Raw genomic sequence first — 21,074 nt, forward strand, 5'->3', positions numbered from 1 at the left:
TAGTTCGGTGATCATTTCTCCTCATAGTTAAGAATGACAGTTAAATATAGTTTTCTCACTATTTTTGTATCGATATTATAGTTACTCTTTAAGTTTATACGGTTCTGTTACTGTTTCATGATTACTGCTACATTATTGTTTGTTGTAGATTTTTACAACACTTCCTATAGCATATTTCTTCTTCCCGCACAGTCTGTGTGTATTTTCATGTAAGGCATATTTACGTACTATGATTGTTTTATTGCTGAATTAAAATTAATCTAATACAATGTTATACTGTCACGTTTTAATATTTTAGTGTGACATAAGCTTGGCAACTCATAAGCTTATCTTTTGTTGCCAAGTTTACTATCCGTTGATGTTGGTGATCTTGCTGAAAATAGTTGTTCAATAATACAATTATTTCATAAATGTATTTATATTTGGATTGCTTTAAATCTATTTAATCAATAACTAATTTGTTGATGATATTTAAACTATTTGTAATGTATTTCATATTTAATTTATGTAGGTCACTATCAAGCTATCTTTGATGTTTTGTGAAGGATTATCACTATAAAAATAAAAAAAACTAATAAAATAAATAACTGAAAACGGATTGCAGCATCTTCAGTTTAGTAATCCGTATAAGGCTAGAACCAATTTTGAGGAATTCTCAAAGAAAAATGCTAAACACATATAAGAGTAAAGGAGGTCGATGTTATAGTTAGTTTATTACAAATGAATTACATTAAACCTCACAATGTTCCAGAAAAACGATGCCAATTCACCCCTTCAATAAATCTGAATTGATGGATTTAGGCCTCCAACACTCAAATCCTGAATATACCTCTGACAAAGAGGGTTGAGGTAGCTCCTGGGGGGCTACTGTTACTGTTGGAAGCCACTGTCTGGATATTCATTGAAATTACGAATTAGTTTTATTGATTTGCAGTGTAATATTGTAAATTAATAAACACATTTTCTCCGTTAAGAACAGTTTGAGTAATTGTTTGATCTCCATCTAATGCTGAGTTGTGAATACATTTGATGCAACATGTGATCTACTTCTTAGAGAGGATCCGCAGAGTTCATGATTAGGTGAAGTCAACAGTATTGTATTTTCGTTACCACCATTAATTTTTCAGGCTAATTGCGTGTGAATTAATTACAACGCCAGTCAAGCATACGAAAATAACAATCAAAACATGTCCAAACCTTCCAATATATTCAGAGTGAATTTTGTATACTACTGCTGGTTAATCTCTTGTATCACATCATCACTGCGTCATGTCAGGATTCTGCTCCGAGATTAACCAACAAGAGTTCCAGACGACTGCCTGTCTTGTTGGCTTGTAAATGTAAACAAATAACCTTAACTTGTTTAGTTCAATTAATATTAACTATTTTGCTTAAATATTCCCTGATTGCAGTCAATTACTTTGAAATTATGTAAGATATTTGCTGGTGTTTGTGTCCAAATTGTGTTCTATTCGAATATTTATTACTGTCTCTGATCGGAATTGTTAATTAAAAGATGTGGGATGAAGCGGAATGGGAAAAGAAACCACTCCAAGAAGGATTGAATAGTGAGTTATACATTTGATAGGCCCGTTTGTTTGAAATACTATATTTAAGTTATTCTTACTATCGAAAAAAATGAACAGTAGTGTAAATTTCTTATCTATTTCTGAGTTTTTTACATAATTTAATTGCTACTGTTTTTATTTTGTTTAGTTGTATGTTGTAAGAAATATTATGTAATTCCACTAATTATACAAATTTCTCCTGTAGAATAATGTACTAAAGATATCCCATTTTGTATACTTCTTAGGCAGATAATATTTATTTTACTACCATTACCAAAAATTTTCGAAAACAACAACAGTTTCCTATTGAAGTATACTTCTTCTTACCACGAAGTTTTAAGTGCTTACAAATAATATTTTGTACTAAATTAACATATTTGAGGGAGTATTTATATTCAGGACATTATGGTGAATTTGTAAAATTGTATCTCTTTCAAACATTAATGATCAGACCCATTATAATTGAAATCTGTTTTTGATTGGTACTAACACAAGGAATGTTTGTAGTCTTTACCATCTGCTATTAGCTCTCGGTTCTGCCCTGCGCTGATGGCTGGAGGCATTACTACATAGGTCCTTTTTTGGGTTATGGTTTAGTTTTTAGGACTCTCCGTACCTTAATTGTTTTGTGTTATGTTTATATTCACTTTTTAAGAATTTTCCATTTATAAAAACAATAAATAGGCCAGTTCTAGTTTGGCTATTTTTTGGGCTTATTGGATGTACTAATAACGATCAAAATCCACATTTCCAACATTTCTAATAATATGAACTTTAATTCGTAGGTAAATGTTTACATTAGCTACTTCACAATGTTTGTTGTTTTTTCAAGATGAAACTGCAAAAACAGTACATAAAACATTTAAAAACATGAGAAAACAACTAAATTTCAGAAAGTTTAAATAAAAAAATATCTCTTAAAAGAAACTTGTAGTTGAATGTCCTGACAGTAATACCTCACGGCTTACAGCTTGGCATGCAGTGAATGAACAGAGAACATACCTAAAGAAAATACTGATCATTAAAATATGAAATTCAGAAAGTCTGATCACTAATGCTTGAGCTAAAACTATTACAAAGTTACCTAACCTTATTATTTTATGTAGGAGGACAACGTTTGCTAGATAAAAGTACATAAAGAATTTAAAATTCCCATTACGTAGTATATACTTCACAGTATTATTCTATAAAGTGCATTCATGATACTAACTTTTACATTAAATAAATGCAGAAAAAAAATCACTCATTAACACCACAAAATCAGGAAAACATTGAGGGATGCTCAAAGAAGATGTGCAATTACAAACAGGACCGAAATAACAAAGGAAAAACTATGCATCAACTTTAATAATTTTTGTGCAATACATGGTTTTCTAGTGCCTAAAAATTCTTTCTAGAAATAAAAGTATTCTATTAAAAGAAATTGTCCAAATTTGTTTTAGGTTATTTTAGCTAATGTGGCTAAAGTAAATATTATCTAACCACAACACATTTAACTGTGGCTACTAATTTTAAAAGTGCCAATTCGTATCAAAAATATGAATGTCCAAATAGGAGGAATAGGCCTGATAATGCAGTTTCAATATTTATGTTTGAAATTGAAATTGTCAATATCTTATTCATTTGTCATTAGATCTTCTTGAATTTTGATATTTTACCTGAGAGGTACTATCTTGAGGGATTTTTATCATTTGTAACTAGCAGTAATTAAACAACCTTACGGAGGTGTCACAACACACACTGGTGGTTAGAGGCATTCATGATCAGGCCCTCTGTAATTTTGCTGTTATCCAGTAAGATTTTCTTACAATCACAGTTTACATGCTATTTTCAGTTCAATTTGCTATCTATATTAATAACTAACAATACCAATAGTTATAACAATCATTGCACTGTTTGGATAGTGGATTGTACATTGGAGAATCCAATCAAAATTGACATGCAAACTGTTATTAATGAGCATTTATTTAGTTGTCAAAGCCATTTTACTTGCAGTAAGCCTACATGACATTATTTACTAAAGTTGCAGCATAAAATACTGGAAATAGAAATTATTAATCTGAGTATTCTTGCCCCCAAAATAATAAGAAATATGTATATTAATATTAGTTTCATAAACTGAGTAATTAATAATACAAAAAAATCATTTCACTAGTACTAGTACATACAAGAAAACAAAATCAGACCACGCAACAACAATATAAATGATATATAAATATGTAGATTGGAGAAATTGCCATTATCTGATGGTATTGGTAAGTTATGATAAGACATGATCTTTAGAAGATTTCTTCACCAGCTGTATGCTTTTATAACTTATGATTTTTTAAATAATTTGGAAAAGAATTACGTTATTACTTTTAGATTCATGTTATTTTTATATGAGGACGTAATTTGACAGGTTTCATTGCTTCATTTGACAAAACTTTAAGGCAAATAACACATAGAGGCGTTATTGACTTCAGATGCAATATATTGAAACTTTTTTTGAGGCCAATCCCCTTTTAAGCCTTATACTACTTGTCTTCATGGACCACTGGCCTGTGCAAGAATTGTACCAAACTGAATAAGGGGGAGAGTCGATACAGTTTAAGGTTAATGGCACTGATAAAAAGTGCAATGGTTACAGATAGGATTTGAACCTGTGCTATCTCTAACTAGGATCCAAAATCTGACGTCACAGACCGCTCGGCATTGGCACTCCCAAATCTCCAGTATCTTAACCTCACATTGGCATTTTCTATTCTTTTTACATAAATATTTTGCTCACACTGTTACAGCTAATGCTAGATCAGTGACAAGTGGCAACTAAATTTGCTCTTTCTCTTATAGTCACACCAACATTAAGACTAAGTATTTATTTTTTCTATAAGTTATTGTACTCTATCACATCCCATTTCTCAGCCAACGACCATTAGTTTTGATTAAACCAATGCACACAGTTTAAAAAAGAAGTGTATGATTTTAAGCCTGGTTCCCCTGGTAACCATGCCCGACCAACTTTTGGGAACCACTGTCCTAGAATATCTGATAGCTTGTAACAGATTACTTGCCAATGACCATGAAAGCAGGTTTATCATCATAGCCCGTATTTCAAAAAATACAATATCAGGTTATACAAGAGGTGATAATCTATTGAAGATAACTTCCGGCAACACGTTACTTTCACAGTTATAGTCCAAATCATGGTACCTTCCACCAACTATTATACATTGGTAAGAGAGAATAGCTCTGGTCCGTGCTATTGTGACCAGATATATGTCTCTTCTTTTCATTTGAAATCCGATCCACATGTAATTTAACTACATATTCCATGTAATTTCCTGTGTTAACTTTGCCATCCATATTAAATGCACTATTATTATTGGCTGAGCATTAGCGAAGGCTAGACAAATTTTATTTCAGTCTATCTATCTGTCTATTTGATTACACAATATTTTGAAAATGAAATGACCTATAGACTTGAAACTTTACATAAGGCTTCATTTCTATATAAACAAAACTGAGTTCAATGGTGGTGCATGACACTCCATGGGATTTGGCTGAGTGTTAGCAAATATATTTACATTTATCTTATGAGTAACCATGAAGGCAATGAGAAAATATCGGAATAAAACATATGAAATTTGAACATGTGACAATTTTATTCATTGAGGAAAACAAAAAGCATTGTTATTGTTGGGTAGACCCTTACATATTTCATTGTTTGAATGTTCATGCAGGAGCATGTAAATCCATTGTATGCTAATAAAAAATGTAATTTTTTATGGGGAAATAAAGAGAATTGTTTAACATTATTAAGGTAGAAAGGAGTGATAACAAAAATAACTATTAAAATCACAATTGATTGCACACTATTCTGCTGAGTTTTATGTATTCGTTCTGTTTTTAGCTCTCACCAAAATCTATAGTATTTATGTTGGTCTAAGTTATTTCCTCTCTACCGGCATAAAATCTATGGAAATCAAAGAGAAATTCTTATACATTAATGAGATGGTATTTCGTTTAAAACGTATTTAAAAATACTAAATTATTTCAGGACACGCTGGAGAAGTTGTTTTACATACGTTTGGAAATTTTTTGGAAGAATATGGTACACAACTTTTGGCCATCCAAGAAGCATTATCAGGAGCATCAGAATTGGATTATTACCCTGTTTATGTTCAGGTACTGTAAGCATTGTCAAGCTTGAAGTGTTTTCAAAGATATGTATTAAACAGTTTGTATCACATTATTTTTTAAGTTGGTATTTCTTCTTAAAATCAATACAATGTAAAATTAGAAGATAGCTGAAGTAATTAATAAAAATAACATATAACATGGGCTTTACTTTTAAATACTTCTTTCCCAAGAAAGATAAAAGTAGCATTTCTTATAAATAGAAGGCTAAATTTATTTGTAGAATGCATTTTTCGAAACTGTAAAATGGAGAATAAAACTGTCACCTGCATTTAGTTTTCAGACATTCCCAAGAATAAAACTTTATTTTAAAATTCCAGTTTTCTCTTTTCTCTGATGTTATCTTATCCTTTGGAACTGCAGGGGCCACCTTTAGCCCTGTGTAGATATAATGTTGACTGGAGACATATTTCACAGAATTTTGTTGTTTAAAGTTCAATTATAGCTGATGAAAATAAAGATGCATATTTTATTGTTAAAAGAACCATTACAAGATAATTATTAAACAGACACTAAACTAAAATCTCATGAAGATTACATTCTTAATTCTAAGGCTAATTGTAAATCTGCCTGGAATGTTACTTAATAAGAGTCTAATTTAGGTCTTGCAAATTAAGAAATAATAAGTTAAGATTTCATTAAAATACCATTGAAGAAATTGAAATTAATACACATGAATAGATCAGACATATCACCAAAAATAAGCAAAAAACCAATTAATCTTAAGAATATTAATATATTGATTAACTTGTGAGTCATTCACAAATCATTTAACCATTTTGGATTTTTGTTTTGTTTTCGTTTTTTAAAACAATATTTAGAAGCACTATACTACATTTTATGTAAATTTTCTACCCCAAAGTAGTTTATTATCTTTTCAATTTAATGAAGATGAGATGGCCCTATCAGACAAATCAGTCAAATGATGATAAAAACTAAACAATCCAGTTAGTTGATGTGGGAACTGTAAAGGTGACACTTCTCTTTATTTATTATAGCAGTGTCCATTTAACTAACTTATATTGTTGATGCCTTTAATTAAGGTGATATGTAATAGCTCTTGTCTTGGTTTTGTGATTAAAGAAGGTTCAGTCCCTATACTAGTTAATTTGAGATAAAATATAAAAATAAAATCAAGAAGTTCTTCACCCCTTTTGTTTATGTTGGAGCTTCCACAGAATGTATGTTGGAAGTTACTGTCACATCCAAGAATCAGTGCCGCCTTTTTCCCTCAGCAATACTGCAAAAATCTTCATGGTTGTGCCACTCAACTGTGCGATCTCCTTTATAGACCTTATTATAGTTAGGAGCTGAACCGTCCATAAGAGCCCATGTTAAATTTGGCCAGTTTAGGTGCACTTTTCTCCAACACCCTTTAACCTACAATACTCAAATTTTCACTAGGTCAGGTTATGTGTTTCATAAGTATATTGAACTAAAAGTTTGTTTCTATGGTTACAAATATCATTGTATCTTTTTTTATAAATTTGAGTATTTTACAAAAAAATTCAATTAAAAGATTTTTAATTTCCTTTTTACTGGTGTGATTGATTTAATCTTCAATGGTGTACTACACACTTGGTAAAAATTTCATCAAGATGTCTTTACTACTTCCTGAGAAACATGTACCTTTATGTTAAAAACTTATACTTTCGGGAAATTGCATTTAAAGATAAAGCAAGGTTTTACTTACACAGATTCTTTATTAGAAGTCTCCAGGGCAGTATCAATCATTGTTTCCCTATTCTTCAGCTAATTGCTGCTGTCTTTTCTTCACTCTAGCTTCTTTGGTCATATCCTCTGCCGCCTTATCTGCTTTCTGAAGCCGTTCAACATCGAATCGTTGAAGTCCTTCAGTGGTGAATTTCCCTAAGTCTTTCAGCCCTAGCTTCTTCAGGGTACGCAGCCATCCAAGATTGCCATAATTGAATGTAATTACACTGTCCCAAACCCCTATTTCTAAGGTTTTTTTACCAACAAAGGTTCCTTTGGGTATGCGTGTCCAAACATCGTCAAATCTTTTTCCTTTCAATTTAGGAAATAGCCAGAAGTCACAAGGAGCTATGTCAGGACTGTAGGGAGGCTGTCGTAGTTGGTTGATGTCGTGTTTGGTTGATGTCGTGTTTGACCAAAAACGCTGAATAAGATTTGAGGAATGAGCTGGTGCGTTGTGCGTTGTCGTGGTGCAGGATCCAGTCACGGCTTGTCCACAGTTCAGGTCGTTTCCTTCGCACTGCATCTCGTAGCCGCCTTAGGACCTCAAGATAATACTCCTTATTCACTGTCTGGCCTCTTGGAGTATATTTGTGATGAACTGTTTTTCCTGGTAAAAAAAACTGTCAGCATTGTCTTGACATTGCTTCGACTTTGTCTTGCTTTTTTCGGCCATTGCTCTGCATGAGTTTTCCACTGTGAAGATTGAGCCTTTGTTCAGGGTCGTAGCCATAAACCCATGACTCATCACCAGTAATAACTTTTTTAAATAGCCCTGGGTCACATTTGATCAAATCCAGATTGTCCTGTGCGATTTCAAGTCGATAGTTCTTTTGGTCTTGTGTCAGCAGCCGAGGAACAAATTTTGCCTAAACATGGTTCATTTTTAAATCTTCGTGTACAATGTTACAAACTGATGATTTTGGTATTCCTAAATCTTCTTCCAGCTCTTGGACAGTCAATCGACGGTTTTCATTAATTGCTGCACGAACACCTTCAACATTTTCAGTGTTTCTGGCTGTTGAAGGCCTGCCAGATTGGTCATCACTCTCCACTGATATGCGGCCATTTTTAAACCGCCTAAACCACTCTTTTATTTGTGTATTGCCCATAGACACGTCACCATAAACTTTCCGTATCATAGTAATCGTGTCTAATGCTGAATGGCCAAGTTTTTGGCAAAATTTAATGCAAATTCGCTGCTCAACACGTTCAGTCATATTGAAATGCGACGCACACACACGGCATTACTGTACAGAACAGAGCACTGTAACTCACTGAGTGACCGGATCGTATTCAATGCCTAATATGGGAAGGAGTAGGCTCGCCCCTCCTCTCCAATAACCGGTTCGAGCCGGTCGGTTACGCCGCGGCTGCCTACTGGTCGGCGGTCGGATACGTTTTGGACAGACCTCGTACAGCAGGTTCTACTGTGTTATGTATTCTTTTAGGATAGAAAAACTGTTATATATTCTTAACTAAAGAACTAAGTGTTGGGAGATGTTGTTACTGCTTGTTTGATATTACTTACATATATTTAAGTTAATTGTCTTGTAAATACTTTATAACAGAATCGAACATTCTTTAAATTTTATTGTCACTTTTTACAGATTGAACCAGAAGAAGATACATCAAATTTAGAACTAATCGATACAGACAATAAGATACTCAGAGGAGTTTTAGTTGTATTCTCATCTCTTTGTTTAGAAGTGAGGTCATTAGAACAAGAATTAAATTCTCAGTATTTAGAAACATTGCTTTTCTATGGCGAAGGAGGTGAGTTCATACTACTATACTGTAGTATGCTTAGTATACAAGCCTATATATTTAAAAATATTCTGTGAAAATTAAAGCTCCCTAATAATTGTGGAAACAAAATGGTGGCATTTTGAAAAACTATACTTAAAAACAGTATTTTTGGTTTTGTAAAATTATTTATCGTCATGTTCTAGAGAAATAAAGCATTTCAATCAGAAAATTAGAACATAGCCTATTAAAAAACCTACAATTACAGTCCACATTTGTTCCAACTGTAATCCATCCTCAGCGACACACCGATAACAGCGCTTAACAAATGAATTGTAAACTCGTACAAAGAAATTTTGCGGTATCTGAAGAAGTTCCTCCTCAATTGATTGCTTTAATTCCTCATCATTATTGAAGCTATGAGTATAAACTTGTTCATTTGAGTAACCCCAAAGTAAGAAGTCACACACAGTTAAGTCTGGGGAATGGAGTGGCCAATCTAAAAAATCACTTCCACGACCAATACAATGGCCATGAAGGTTGTCATTTAGTAATCGCTTGACAGGATTTTCGAAATGAGGAGGAGCACCATCTTGTTGGAAGATTGCTTGATCCATTTCTGGAACTGTAAAATGAGGCAAGACTTGTTCATTTAAAACCTGTTCATACCTATTCCCAGTCATTGTAATCAAATAAAATCAGGCATTTCAAGAAATTAATTTTTTTTTGTTATAGGAAGCAAAATGGTAAAAGTTTCAATATGCCACCATTTTGTTTCCACAATTATTAGGGAGGTTTAATTTTCACAGAAAATTTTTATAACCTACTTTATTAACTGTGTAGAGTTTGAAAATGGTAAACCAAATGGTGTATACCAATTGACAATGGTTGAAGTTGCTGGTTATTACAACTTTACAAATATTGCTCAGTGTACAAGATTGAAAAGCAAAAGAATCTTGGAAGGAAGAGACATGAGGAGGATAAGGCAAGTGAAAATGAAAAAAAGACATTTTTAGGAATATAGGAAAAATTTACATTTTGAAACTGTCCTAAAATGAAAGTTATAGCACAGTAAGAGTTAAGTTATGGATTATATGAATTTAGGAATTTTTAGTGGAGTCCAATGATTTGCACATAAAAAATAAACCTGCAATCTGTTTTAAAGTGAATAAATTGAGTTTATAGTTTTTTGTATGTATATAAAATGTCAAGTATAATTTACCAAAAGTTAATATTTTACTGTTTTTACAGACAGGTACAATCATAAGTTAGGTTGTATTATAGATGTAACCTAAATTTATCTACAATATGTAGCCTAGAATAGGGGAAATTTTGCTCTGAAGTAATTTTTGATTAATATCATAAAAATGTTACAGGTATGAAAGGATTTTTTGTGAAAAATTACATTTATTTGTAACTATAAGTATTTTCTTATCACCCTTGATAAATTTTTAGATGATATTGAGGGTGGAATAACAAAACAATAGACATTGTGATTTGTAATTTAAATTCTAAATTGAATTCCTGTGTATGGTGGTTTTTTATTCTAAACCCACCCCATCAAAGAGGGCAACTATGAAAATAGATGAAATAAGATAATATAGTATTAATTTATAATCTTCTCTAAATGTTTAGTGATAAAAGCTTTAATCCAGAATCTACCCTTAAATTTTATATCAAAATCTATTCTTTTTAATAAATGAAACATTGACATAATGTCTAATAATGCAGTTTTGTCCAGTTGACACAAGCATTCTGGAAGGAGAAGCTCAGTTGATGATAAGCAAGCTACTACCATTGCTCCAGGATTTAATATCTTTCGTCAAACGTTGTTACCATGTACTTCTTCAGCTTGTTCAGCAGTTAGTTGCATTTTATGCATTGGCCAAAGAAAACTCAAAGTCCTTATCAGCTGCAGATTTACATTTACAGGTTAGTAAATTCATTTAATAAACATGTGTAAGAGATAACTTCATTTATTTTACTGAGGTACCGCACATAGAACGCAGAAACTAGTTACTGATATTTTATGTCACTGAACGAAGGCAATGTTCCATATATTTGTTGAGGATCTATTACGTTTATGAATAAGGCTGGCAACTTGAACCTCAATTAATTAGGAGTTTCTTGGGTTGATATGGACCTTCTATTGTTGGTTAGTAAATCTCTGGTGGTGTCCAGACATCTGCAGCCACTATTTTGCTAAATTCCTTCCACTCCACAGATAATGATAAGCTCTACATGATCATTTATAGTCAACTTGATTTACTTCTTTAAAAAGTAATCTAACATCCCTCTGTTGCGCAGGTCCTTTCGCCCACTCTGTGCATTGTCAATCGCATGCAGTTTTTGAAAACCTAACTGTTCAAGTTCAAGTTCAAAAGATCTTATTATTCAGAGAATAACAAAGTTGAATACATGCAAAACATTAACAGTACATGAAGTTTATATATCTATCGTTACATGTATTTGTAACCGTACATTCCCAATGCCCCTATAATGGCGCGTGCGGGAAGTAAAGTTAGCTTACTAAAGTACATTGCTTATTTTGCTTATTTTGACAGTCATTGCTTTACTTTTAGTTAGTTATTTCTGATCTTCTCCATGCACAAGTTATTTAACATTATTCCAATTAAACACTAAAAATATATATTTGAAACAAATGCATTCTTCCAGTATATAAATATGTTTAGATATTATATGTTTAAATTTTACTATAGTAAATTTATTATGACATGTTCTCCAATTTGCTACTGCTAACAACTAACACGCACGAATACATACTATCTATCAATAAACACGTTTGTATATATGCATGTAAATCTACATACATATAGGCCACACACCTACATACACACATATGTATATAAATAACAAGAGATAAAATAGTATAATATAACAATATAAGCAACATAGAACAAACATAGAAACAAATCAACAAGTAACAACAATAAATTAACATAACAACAATAACAGTACATATTATTTTATAAATAAATAAATAAATAAATATATCAACAACAAAGACAGAAAACAGGTCAAATTCCAGACTTACTCCTGATACGAACTTTATACATTTTCCTTTATAAATGTTAAACATTTCATCTTAAATTTAAGCTTTCGTTCAAAATATATACCATTGCCATAGCTCTCAACCAATTTATTAAACATCTTTGGGCCAACATAGGAAAACTGATGTCTGGCAATTTCTTTAAAATAATTTGGTACATCGAGAAATGTTAATTGAGCAGCTCTTGTTTCCCTGTACGTAATTTTAATGGGATAATCCTACAAGTGTTTATAAACATACATCAATACGTTAGACTCATACACTTGTTTGAAAGTTAGGATATTGTTATCAGTGAACAAGTAACTAGCTCTGTCTGTACGCCGAAGTCCAAATACCGTTCGCAAAGCATGCCTCTGACTCATTACCACAGGCTGCAACACCGTGTTAAAGGTACCACCATAGTGTACGATTTCATATCTCATTGTGCTCTCGAACCATGACATGTATAACTGAATTAATAATTCGCTAGTCAAAAACTGTTTCATGTGGTACAAGGCATAATTGATTTTCCCCAGTTTCTTTGACAGGTACGTTACGTGGAATCCCCACTTTAACTGAGAGTCAACGTACATTCCTAAATATTTTACATTGTCGACTATTTCTATATTCGAACACGTACAGCCGTACAAGCATTGGTGGCCATGGCAGAAAAAATCAAACATATTCTGCAAGTCAGACTTAGGCTTGTTAGCATCAAAGAATAGAATACATTTTGTCTTGGATACATTAATTAACAACCTGTTGGTAATCAACCATTCAGACACCCTTACCAAGTCCCTGTCAATCTTTGCCCTGAGAGAGGCTCTGCTGCCAGATGAACACACCAAAGCCGTGTCATCAGCATATGCAAATATGCGAATGAAAATCAATATCTAGAAGATCATTAATATAAATTAAAAACATAAGAGGGCCCAAAACTCCCCCCTGAGCTGTTCCATATTGCAATTCTAGAACCTCACTCAGTACATTATTTATCTTTACTACTTGTCTTCGATGCTTGCAAAAAGATATCAACCAAGTCAAAGCCATGCCCCCAATACCATATTTTCTAAATTTTTGTATCAATATATCTATATCTAAAACCTCAAATGCTTTCCTGAGATCCAAATAAACAGCCAATGTAAATTTATGCGCGTTAACTGAATTTGTTATATGACTTATATGCTTTTCCAAGGACAAGTCGGTTCCCCTACCAGGTAAAAATCCATATTGATTGATGGAAAATATATTAAATTCTTGAAAGTACTTTAATAATCTTTCTTTAATTAATGTCTCAAATATCTTAGCCGCGGTGTTTGAGAGATATTGGACGATATGATGACACCTCCTGGTTATCACCTGACTTGTATACAGGTACCACTACAGCCACCTTAAAGTCGTCCGGAACTATGCCCTGTGCAAGAGATTTTTCATAAATGCAGTACAACAATGGTACAAATATATCTATATTATTTTTAACAACTATGCTGCTAATGCCATCTATCCCAGAACTACTCTTATTTTTCATTCCACATACTACTTTATATATATCCATTACTTCCATATCAAACTTACTCAACAAGACATCAGTTACAATACAATACAATACAATCTTTATTTACAAATTCCTTGGAGAATTGTAAGGGCGTCAAAATATCTTTTACAGTGCATAATATATATATACAAGTTTTAGTTGAGTTCAAGGAATTCATCCAATGAGTAGAATGGGTGATCTTCATGCCATTTTCTTAGCATGTGCTGGAAGTTCTTGCCTTGAAGTTTCCTTATCTCCGGAGGTAGGTGGTTGTGCAGTTTTCTTCCAATGTAGGTTGGTTTTCTCTCGTACAGTGACATGTGGTGGGTCGGTAGGTGATATAGTTCAGCACCCCTTGTGTTGTACTGATGGACATCACTGTTTTTTTGCGGGTTTTCATTACAGGTGCTGGAGATCACTGCTTCAATATAGAGATTCACAACAGTCAAGATTTTAAAAGTTTTAAATGCTGTTCTGCAGCTGTCATTGTAGTGTAATTCTGCTAGGGCTCTGATGGCTTTCTTCTGAATTTTAAGGACTCTCTCTAAGTTAGTCTTTGAGGTTCCACCCCACACAACCAGACCATAGCGGAGATGGGACTCAAAAACTGCAAAGTACCCAGTCCTGGCAGTGTTTGTATCACAAGAACTTGCAATGCGTTTTACTGCAAAGTAGCCAGTGTTAAGCTTTTTGCATAGGCTGTCCAAGTGAGGCACCCATGTCAGATTTTTGTCTAGGGTAACACCCAGAAACGTAGTATGATTCTTCATTTCCACATTTGGGATGTGTTCAACTATCTCTGCTCGCCTTCCAAAAGCAACTTGTAGTGTCTTTGTAGTGTTTACTGCCAGATCATTTTTACTACAGTATTCATAAGCTTTTTTTACTGAAGTGAGACAAGATGATGTTAGATTTTCTGACTTGGAGTTTTTTAGGACCAGGGTGGTGTCATCCGCGTACATAAGAGTGTGACATTGATTTCCTATGTACTGAGGCATATCATTTGTGAAAAGGATGAACAAGACTGGGCCGAGAACTGATCCTTGTGGCACTCCTCGGTTGACTGGTAAGGGACCTGACTTGGTTTTTCCTGTTACCCCATTTGTTGTTTGTTTGAGTTCAACTAGCTGACTTCGACCCATGATATAACTTCCGAACCACTTTTTAGCTGTTCCTGTTATTCCAAGAAATTCTAGTTTTTGCAGTATGAGCTCGTGCCCCAGGCAATCAAAGGCCTTACTGAAGTCGAGGAATATGCTTGTTGTTAGTTTACCTTCTTCGAGATTGTCAATTATGGTTTCAACCATGTCGATCATTGCAGTAGTTGTTGATTTCCCCCTTAGGAATCCATGCTGTGAAGTTGTGATTAAGTTGTGCTGTGTACAGTACTGTAGGAGTCTTTTTAGGACAATCTTTTCTATAACCTTGGAGAATGTGGAAATAAGTGATATCGGTCGGTAATTATTAACTTCCTGTTTTGATCCACCTTTAAATTTCGGGTATACTATGGACAGCTTTAGGTTTGTTGGGAACTCTCCGGCTTTGAATGATCTGTTAGTTATATTTACCAGAGGTTTAATTAATTCATTTGAGCAGAACTTCAGCATTTTAGATGAGAATTCATCAAAACCAGCGGAGTTTTTTGTTTTTAATTCCTGAATTGTGAATTTAACTTCTTTCTCTGTTGTGGGAGCTAGTGTAGTCATTGAAGAAACATTGTTTGTAGGATATGGGTTGAGTGGTGGTAAGTTTGAGATTTGTTGGTTCATATTAGCTTTTTTAAGCGTGTTTTCAGCCACATTTATGAAGAAGCTATTAAAGTGTTCCGCTAGCTTTTTAGAATCTTTGGCCAGCTCTTCATTGATTTTTAATTCTATTTTTTTACAGTCTGCTGCTTTAGTTGTTGACCATGTATTCTTAATTACGTCCCATGTAGCTTTTGATTTGTTATCAGCTGTATTGATATGGTTTGTGGAAGCTTTTTTCCTCAAAGTTTTAAGCCTTAGGTCGTAAAGTCTTTTTCTTTCTGCAGTTATTGCCTTGTCGGCCTTATTCCCTGAAAGCTCATAGGTTCTCAGTGCTTTAAGATATTCTTCCTTTAGTGTGTTGGCTTCTTGGTCTTCAATTGTCTTAGTTTTTCTTCTCTTAGTTCTGGCTTTTTTTCGTGGGCATGACGAGTCAAGGGCATATCCAGTCAATAGAGGTTTGTGTGCTCTTTGTTATTCTCGTGGCTGGTAATTCAAACCTCTCGATATTATGGGAGGTCAGGATTTCTCCTAAGTCTCTGTTTCTTTTGTCAGTCCTTCTCAGATCTATATTGATATCTCCCATGATAATTAGTGGGGAGTTTTCCAGATTTTTTTCATTAATTATCTGTGACAAAATGGTGGTAGATTCTTCCAGGTTACTCTGTGGAGACCGGTAAGTTCCCAGAATATTGAGCTTGTCCTTACCATTTTTTACTTGGATAAGTGCGGCTTCTAGTACTTGTTCTCTGCAATAATTTGACACATTCACTTCCTCAGTGACGTCTTCAAGGAAGTTTTCTATGTACACAGCAACTCCTCCGCTTTTGTGTTCTGATCTGGAAAAATGAGCCTTAAGATTGTAGCCAGAGAGTATTTTTGTATTTTCAATCTCTTCCTTTCTGAGACCGTGTTCAGTAAGAATGACAATATGAGGATGTTCTTTTTCTATTAAGTGCTGCAGGCGGTCGATTTTGTTCGAAACATATTGTGTGTTTTGGTGGAGTAAAAGTAATTCGAATTTTGGGGTTGATTTTCTTTTTTTTGTTAGTCCATGGTTGCGTGTTCTGAAGGAATTATTGGGGTTTTGTAGCGAGTTCTTTTCTGAGAAACCAGGCCTAAAAAAAGGGCCTTCTTCATTTGGTAGTTTTTTCTCAGCTCTGTGAAGTGATGAATATTATTATTAAAGAAAGCCTCTACAGATTCTTTTGGATCTCTGATAATAGCTGTTTTTGGTGGATTTTTTCTGCTCGCTGTGTTCAGCACAGGTTCAACTTTGTTTACAGTACGATATTCTGCACTACTTGACGCTTCTTTTGAGTTTTTTACCTGTATGGATACACTTCGGTGGTTCTGTGAATTTCTTCTGTAATTTTTAGTTTTATATTTAATTGATGGTTCAGTGGTGGTTTGCTTTCTTTCATGGTACTTGTTTTTTTCTGTATCAAGTGTAGTCGATTGTAGGTGCGATTGAAATGCCGAAGTGTGGACAGAAGAGTTGCTCTTCTCAGCCGCGGTAGTCACGGTCTCTGCAGCAGTGGCAGTCATAGGTGTCCTAGCCAAGGTGGTACTGGTTATCTTTTCAGCCATGGCGGTCACAGGTGTCTTAGCCACGGTGATACTGGTTGTTTGGAGGACGATCGACTCAGCCGCAGGTGTCGCAGGCATCTCTGCCACAGTTGTTTGGGCTGCGGATGTTGCAGGCGCCATGGCGTTCTCCAGTAGGTTTTCTATGTGGTCTTGTCTTGATTTTATATCAGCTAAGTTTGACAAAATTTTGGAATTTGAGGACTGAATCGAGTTCTCCAGTTTTTCTTGCATCAGTTTTATTTGAGATAACTCATCAGTTATTAGTGGTGCGTTTGAGGGCAAAGGTGCCAGTGGGTTTAAAGATGTCATGCCAGTCTCTGGTTCAGTCTGTGTTCCACACTCCGACAGCGAGGCGTTCATTAGTGGATTCCTGTTTAGGTCCCTTTCCTGGAAGCTGTCGAGCTTTTTCTTTAACAATAAAATAGCATTATTTTGTACAATATTCTGTTTTTCATGTGCACTTATTACATTTAGCTGTTGCATGTCATGACCTTCAAAAGTACTAGTCAACTCGTTCCTCAGTGTTTTCTCTTTGTCTAGCTGGTTCTCAAGCTGCTTGATGGTTTCAAGCAGTGAAGTTATTCTGTTTGATAGGGCATCTTTGTCATCTTCAAGTTCTTCGATTACGGCTTGGTCTTTAGCTTTGCTTACACTGCTTTGGCTTTTTATTCTCTGTGCCAGCTCAGAGTTTCGTAGTGTTAAGTCTAGAAGGTCCTGTTTTAGCTTAGTGTTTTCTTCCAAGAGAATGTTGCCGAATTCAGCTGCTAAGGTAAGTGATGTATTTAGGTCTGGATTTTCATTGTCTGCAATTTTCGCTTGAATGTCTTCTATTGCAGTGTACGAGAGAGACGTGTCAGTGTGTGCATGGTTTTGGGGTGTAGGTGTACTTGTTAGGTTTTCAATATTTATTGTATTAGATTTGCAGGTGTCACACGACCACGTTTTTATGTCTTTGTCTGTGAGATTTTTAAACTTTTTATAACTCCATGTTAGGCATTTTGCGTGATACCACTTTTTGCAGGAGCTAGCACATTTTATTCCTTGATATTTGACTCCAGTCTCACATATTCCACAAGGAAATTTAGACATTTTGTTTTATTCAGTAAAAATTAAATTAATATTATTGTATTGTTTGGGGCAGATAGGAGTAAGTAATAGTCATCAATTAATTATTGGAGTCAATCAGATAAAATATATGAGCATACAGAGACATTCAAGGCTGTAGCCTGGTAATTGCTATTTACATTGGTGATTGACAGCTGGTAGATAAGAGTCTAGTCTGCAGTGCTGTCTGCAGCTGCAGTGTTGGGCAGGTTTGGTGGTGGTGGAGAGTGACAATTCTCGACAGGAAACAGGAAACGACCACTGTAGTCAGTCTCAGGTTATTTATTACCGTCTTCTACATTCTTGAGACTTATCAGAAAACTTTGTTCCACACAATAACCTGGTGAATTTTCCGTTTCTACCAAGAGTAGCTCATTGGTTGTTACTATCTGTTGTAATCAGTGCTTTATAACTGTGATATATCAGTTTTTACTGTGCAAAGAAAACATGTGCTTCCACACACACATTGAACAGTGAGTTGTTATTATTATATTTATCTAGATTATTGCTGCTGGTAAAATGGAATGTTATATCTCTGTCTATTCTAGGTACTCATCTGAGACTTCTTCCTTTGTTTTTTGTTGAAATTATTTGCAGGAGAATAGTTTAGTGGGGAAAAACTTGGCACTGAATTGTTGAACTGTCACTTGTCACCACAGGTCAATTAAATATCCAGTTACAGGTTGTTGTTCCTGTAGAAACATGTCACACCCGAATGTATTCATTTTAAGGTTCGGTTCAGCACCAACATAATACCTGTTGAATAAATTAGCAATGAGAGACTCATTTCCCATTACCTTAACTGGGCAGTTGTTTACTTTTATGCTGCTTATACCTTTATTTTTTCTATTTAATATTTCCCTAACTATACCCCAGTACTTCCTACTATCACCATTACAATTATTTATTAACTTATGTAAGGTTTTTGTAGGGTTGGTTTAGTTTAAGATTAAGGTTGTGACATATTTTGAGCAAGGGTTGCTGTGAGAGGATTTAATAATAGGTTAGATTGGCAGTACAAATACCCTCAAATGAACCAACACATTTATTTGTGACAACATTTCATTAAATTGATTAATTGATTGCGTCAATCGACATATTAAGCACAAAACTTAATGTCTTAATACTTTGAAGACATATTTAATATTAAATTATTCATTACAATTTATTTTGAATTTAATTCATTATAACATTTACTAGTAATTTTGTAGTGTTGCAATAATAATGAGTTCATGGACTAACATGAGAAACTTTCTTTAAAATAGCTAAACATTTACATGAATTTATATTTTCGAAATTGTGAACATTTAAATAGATATGGAATTGAAAATGATTAATGAACCCTAAAATATACTAAGTTCTTAAAATTACTTACATTTTATTTCACATCACACTTATTACGCCTAGAGATATTTTTCCGCACACGAACACAAACACTCCCGAACTTCACTTTTCGAATTCCCGGCCTCCACTTCCACCTCTCCTCCTTGTTCTTCAGTTTTGATGTTCTTCTCCCGCCAGCTCATTGACCACGCCTCTGCCAAATCTCTCCATCATAATTGGTGAGTAACAATTTTCCATATCAGCATGGCTGTCCCTTACATTGTCGCACGGTTTTTACAAATAAGCATTTCCTGTTTGTTCACCATCGGCGTCTGGGCGGATGTGCGTATCTACTTACATCCGGAGGATGTTTGTCTCGAATTGCAATACGAGACTTCCTTTCCAGCAACTATCTGTACATCTATTCTATGAATTTTATTTTACTAATAATACATATGTCTTACATTCCCCTGGCTTAATGACGATTCTACCTACGAATCGTACTTATAGTCTAATTTAGGTTATCCATTGGGTAGTCACGTTCATGTACTGTAGGCTTCAGGAATTTTATTTTGATGTTGTTAATGTGGATGAAGTAGAGGTCCATAAAAAGAAGTAGTGTTATTATAGAAGTCCAGGCTAATAAAATGTACAAAATGAGTTCCATGTTGTTTACTATGTTTTTGTCGTCGTGCTTGAGCTGGAAGTGGTGTTGTCTTTGTAGATTGTGAACAAAGCAGGTGAATGCGCGGGTAGCTCGGAGAGTAGGTAGTGTTGTTGTGTTGAGAATGCTGTGTAGACATCTTCCTTGTTGTCTGCCAAGTCATGTATTTGGTGTTATGTCGCAATGTCACAACACCATTCGAAGAAATCTCCGACGAACGTGAGCGATCTTCTGTTTCTATCTGGTTGCTGTCTTTGGATGAATGGGAGGTGTTCTGCTACCATTTGTTGATGTATGAGGGTTTGTAATGTGGAAAGGTTGTTCTGTATCTTGAAATAGGTTTGGGAGTTGTTGAGGTTTTTAGGGCAGAAATTTAAAGAGGGTTCGTTTTTAGGTAAATTTTGCTGTGTGTTGAAAGGAATTTTTTTATGTAAAAGGGATGGAACTGATATAAGGTAGTGTCTGAGGCATTGGAGTAAAGTACGCTCCTGTGAAGATTTGTACTAGAGGCTTATTGGGTTCTTCTATGTTGTGGGTTGATGTGCTGGCAAAGGTGGTCAAAAGAGGCATGGCAAGTGCTGTCAGTAGTAGTAGTAGGAAGTGCTGTAAGGACTTCATCTGTCTCGTGGGTGGTCGGGACGGTTAGAGTGCTGTAGACTGGTGTCTTGTAGATTGGTGTCTTGTAGACTGGTTTCTCAGGTTGTGGTTGGTTTTTCTGGTGTCATAATTCTAAAACTTAATATCTACAGGTTACATATACATTTTAGTTTAATATTTTATAATTAATACATATTTATGCCTAAGGTTTTTATTTACAGAAATCTTTTAATGACCTCTCGATGGTGTGTCGTATTTCCAT

At 34.4% G+C, this 21,074-nt stretch overlaps 1 protein-coding gene across 3 annotated transcripts in view; it reads left to right on the forward strand.

Annotated features, from left to right (window-relative positions):
• Positions 1–1,315: 1,315 nt before the first annotated feature.
• The window catches only part of LOC124369190 (WASH complex subunit 4), a 79,144-nt gene continuing 59,385 nt past the window's right edge, over positions 1,316–21,074 (forward strand). The window contains exons 1-4 of one of the 3 annotated variants that reach the window (XM_046827006.1): positions 1,316–1,568; positions 5,608–5,735; positions 9,071–9,236; positions 10,948–11,138. In XM_046827006.1, the coding sequence (XP_046682962.1) occupies positions 1,517–1,568; positions 5,608–5,735; positions 9,071–9,236; positions 10,948–11,138 (537 nt within the window). In that variant the 5' untranslated portion in view covers positions 1,316–1,516. Of the gene's footprint in view, positions 1,569–5,607; positions 5,736–9,070; positions 9,237–10,937; positions 11,139–18,682; positions 18,702–21,074 lie in introns of those variants that run through there. The other 2 variants (XM_046827007.1, XM_046827008.1) reach the window with 2 other exon arrangements.

The sequence above is a fragment of the Homalodisca vitripennis genome, chromosome X (genome assembly GCF_021130785.1).
Source record: "Homalodisca vitripennis isolate AUS2020 chromosome X, UT_GWSS_2.1, whole genome shotgun sequence".
Lineage (NCBI taxonomy): Eukaryota > Metazoa > Arthropoda > Insecta > Hemiptera > Cicadellidae > Homalodisca > Homalodisca vitripennis.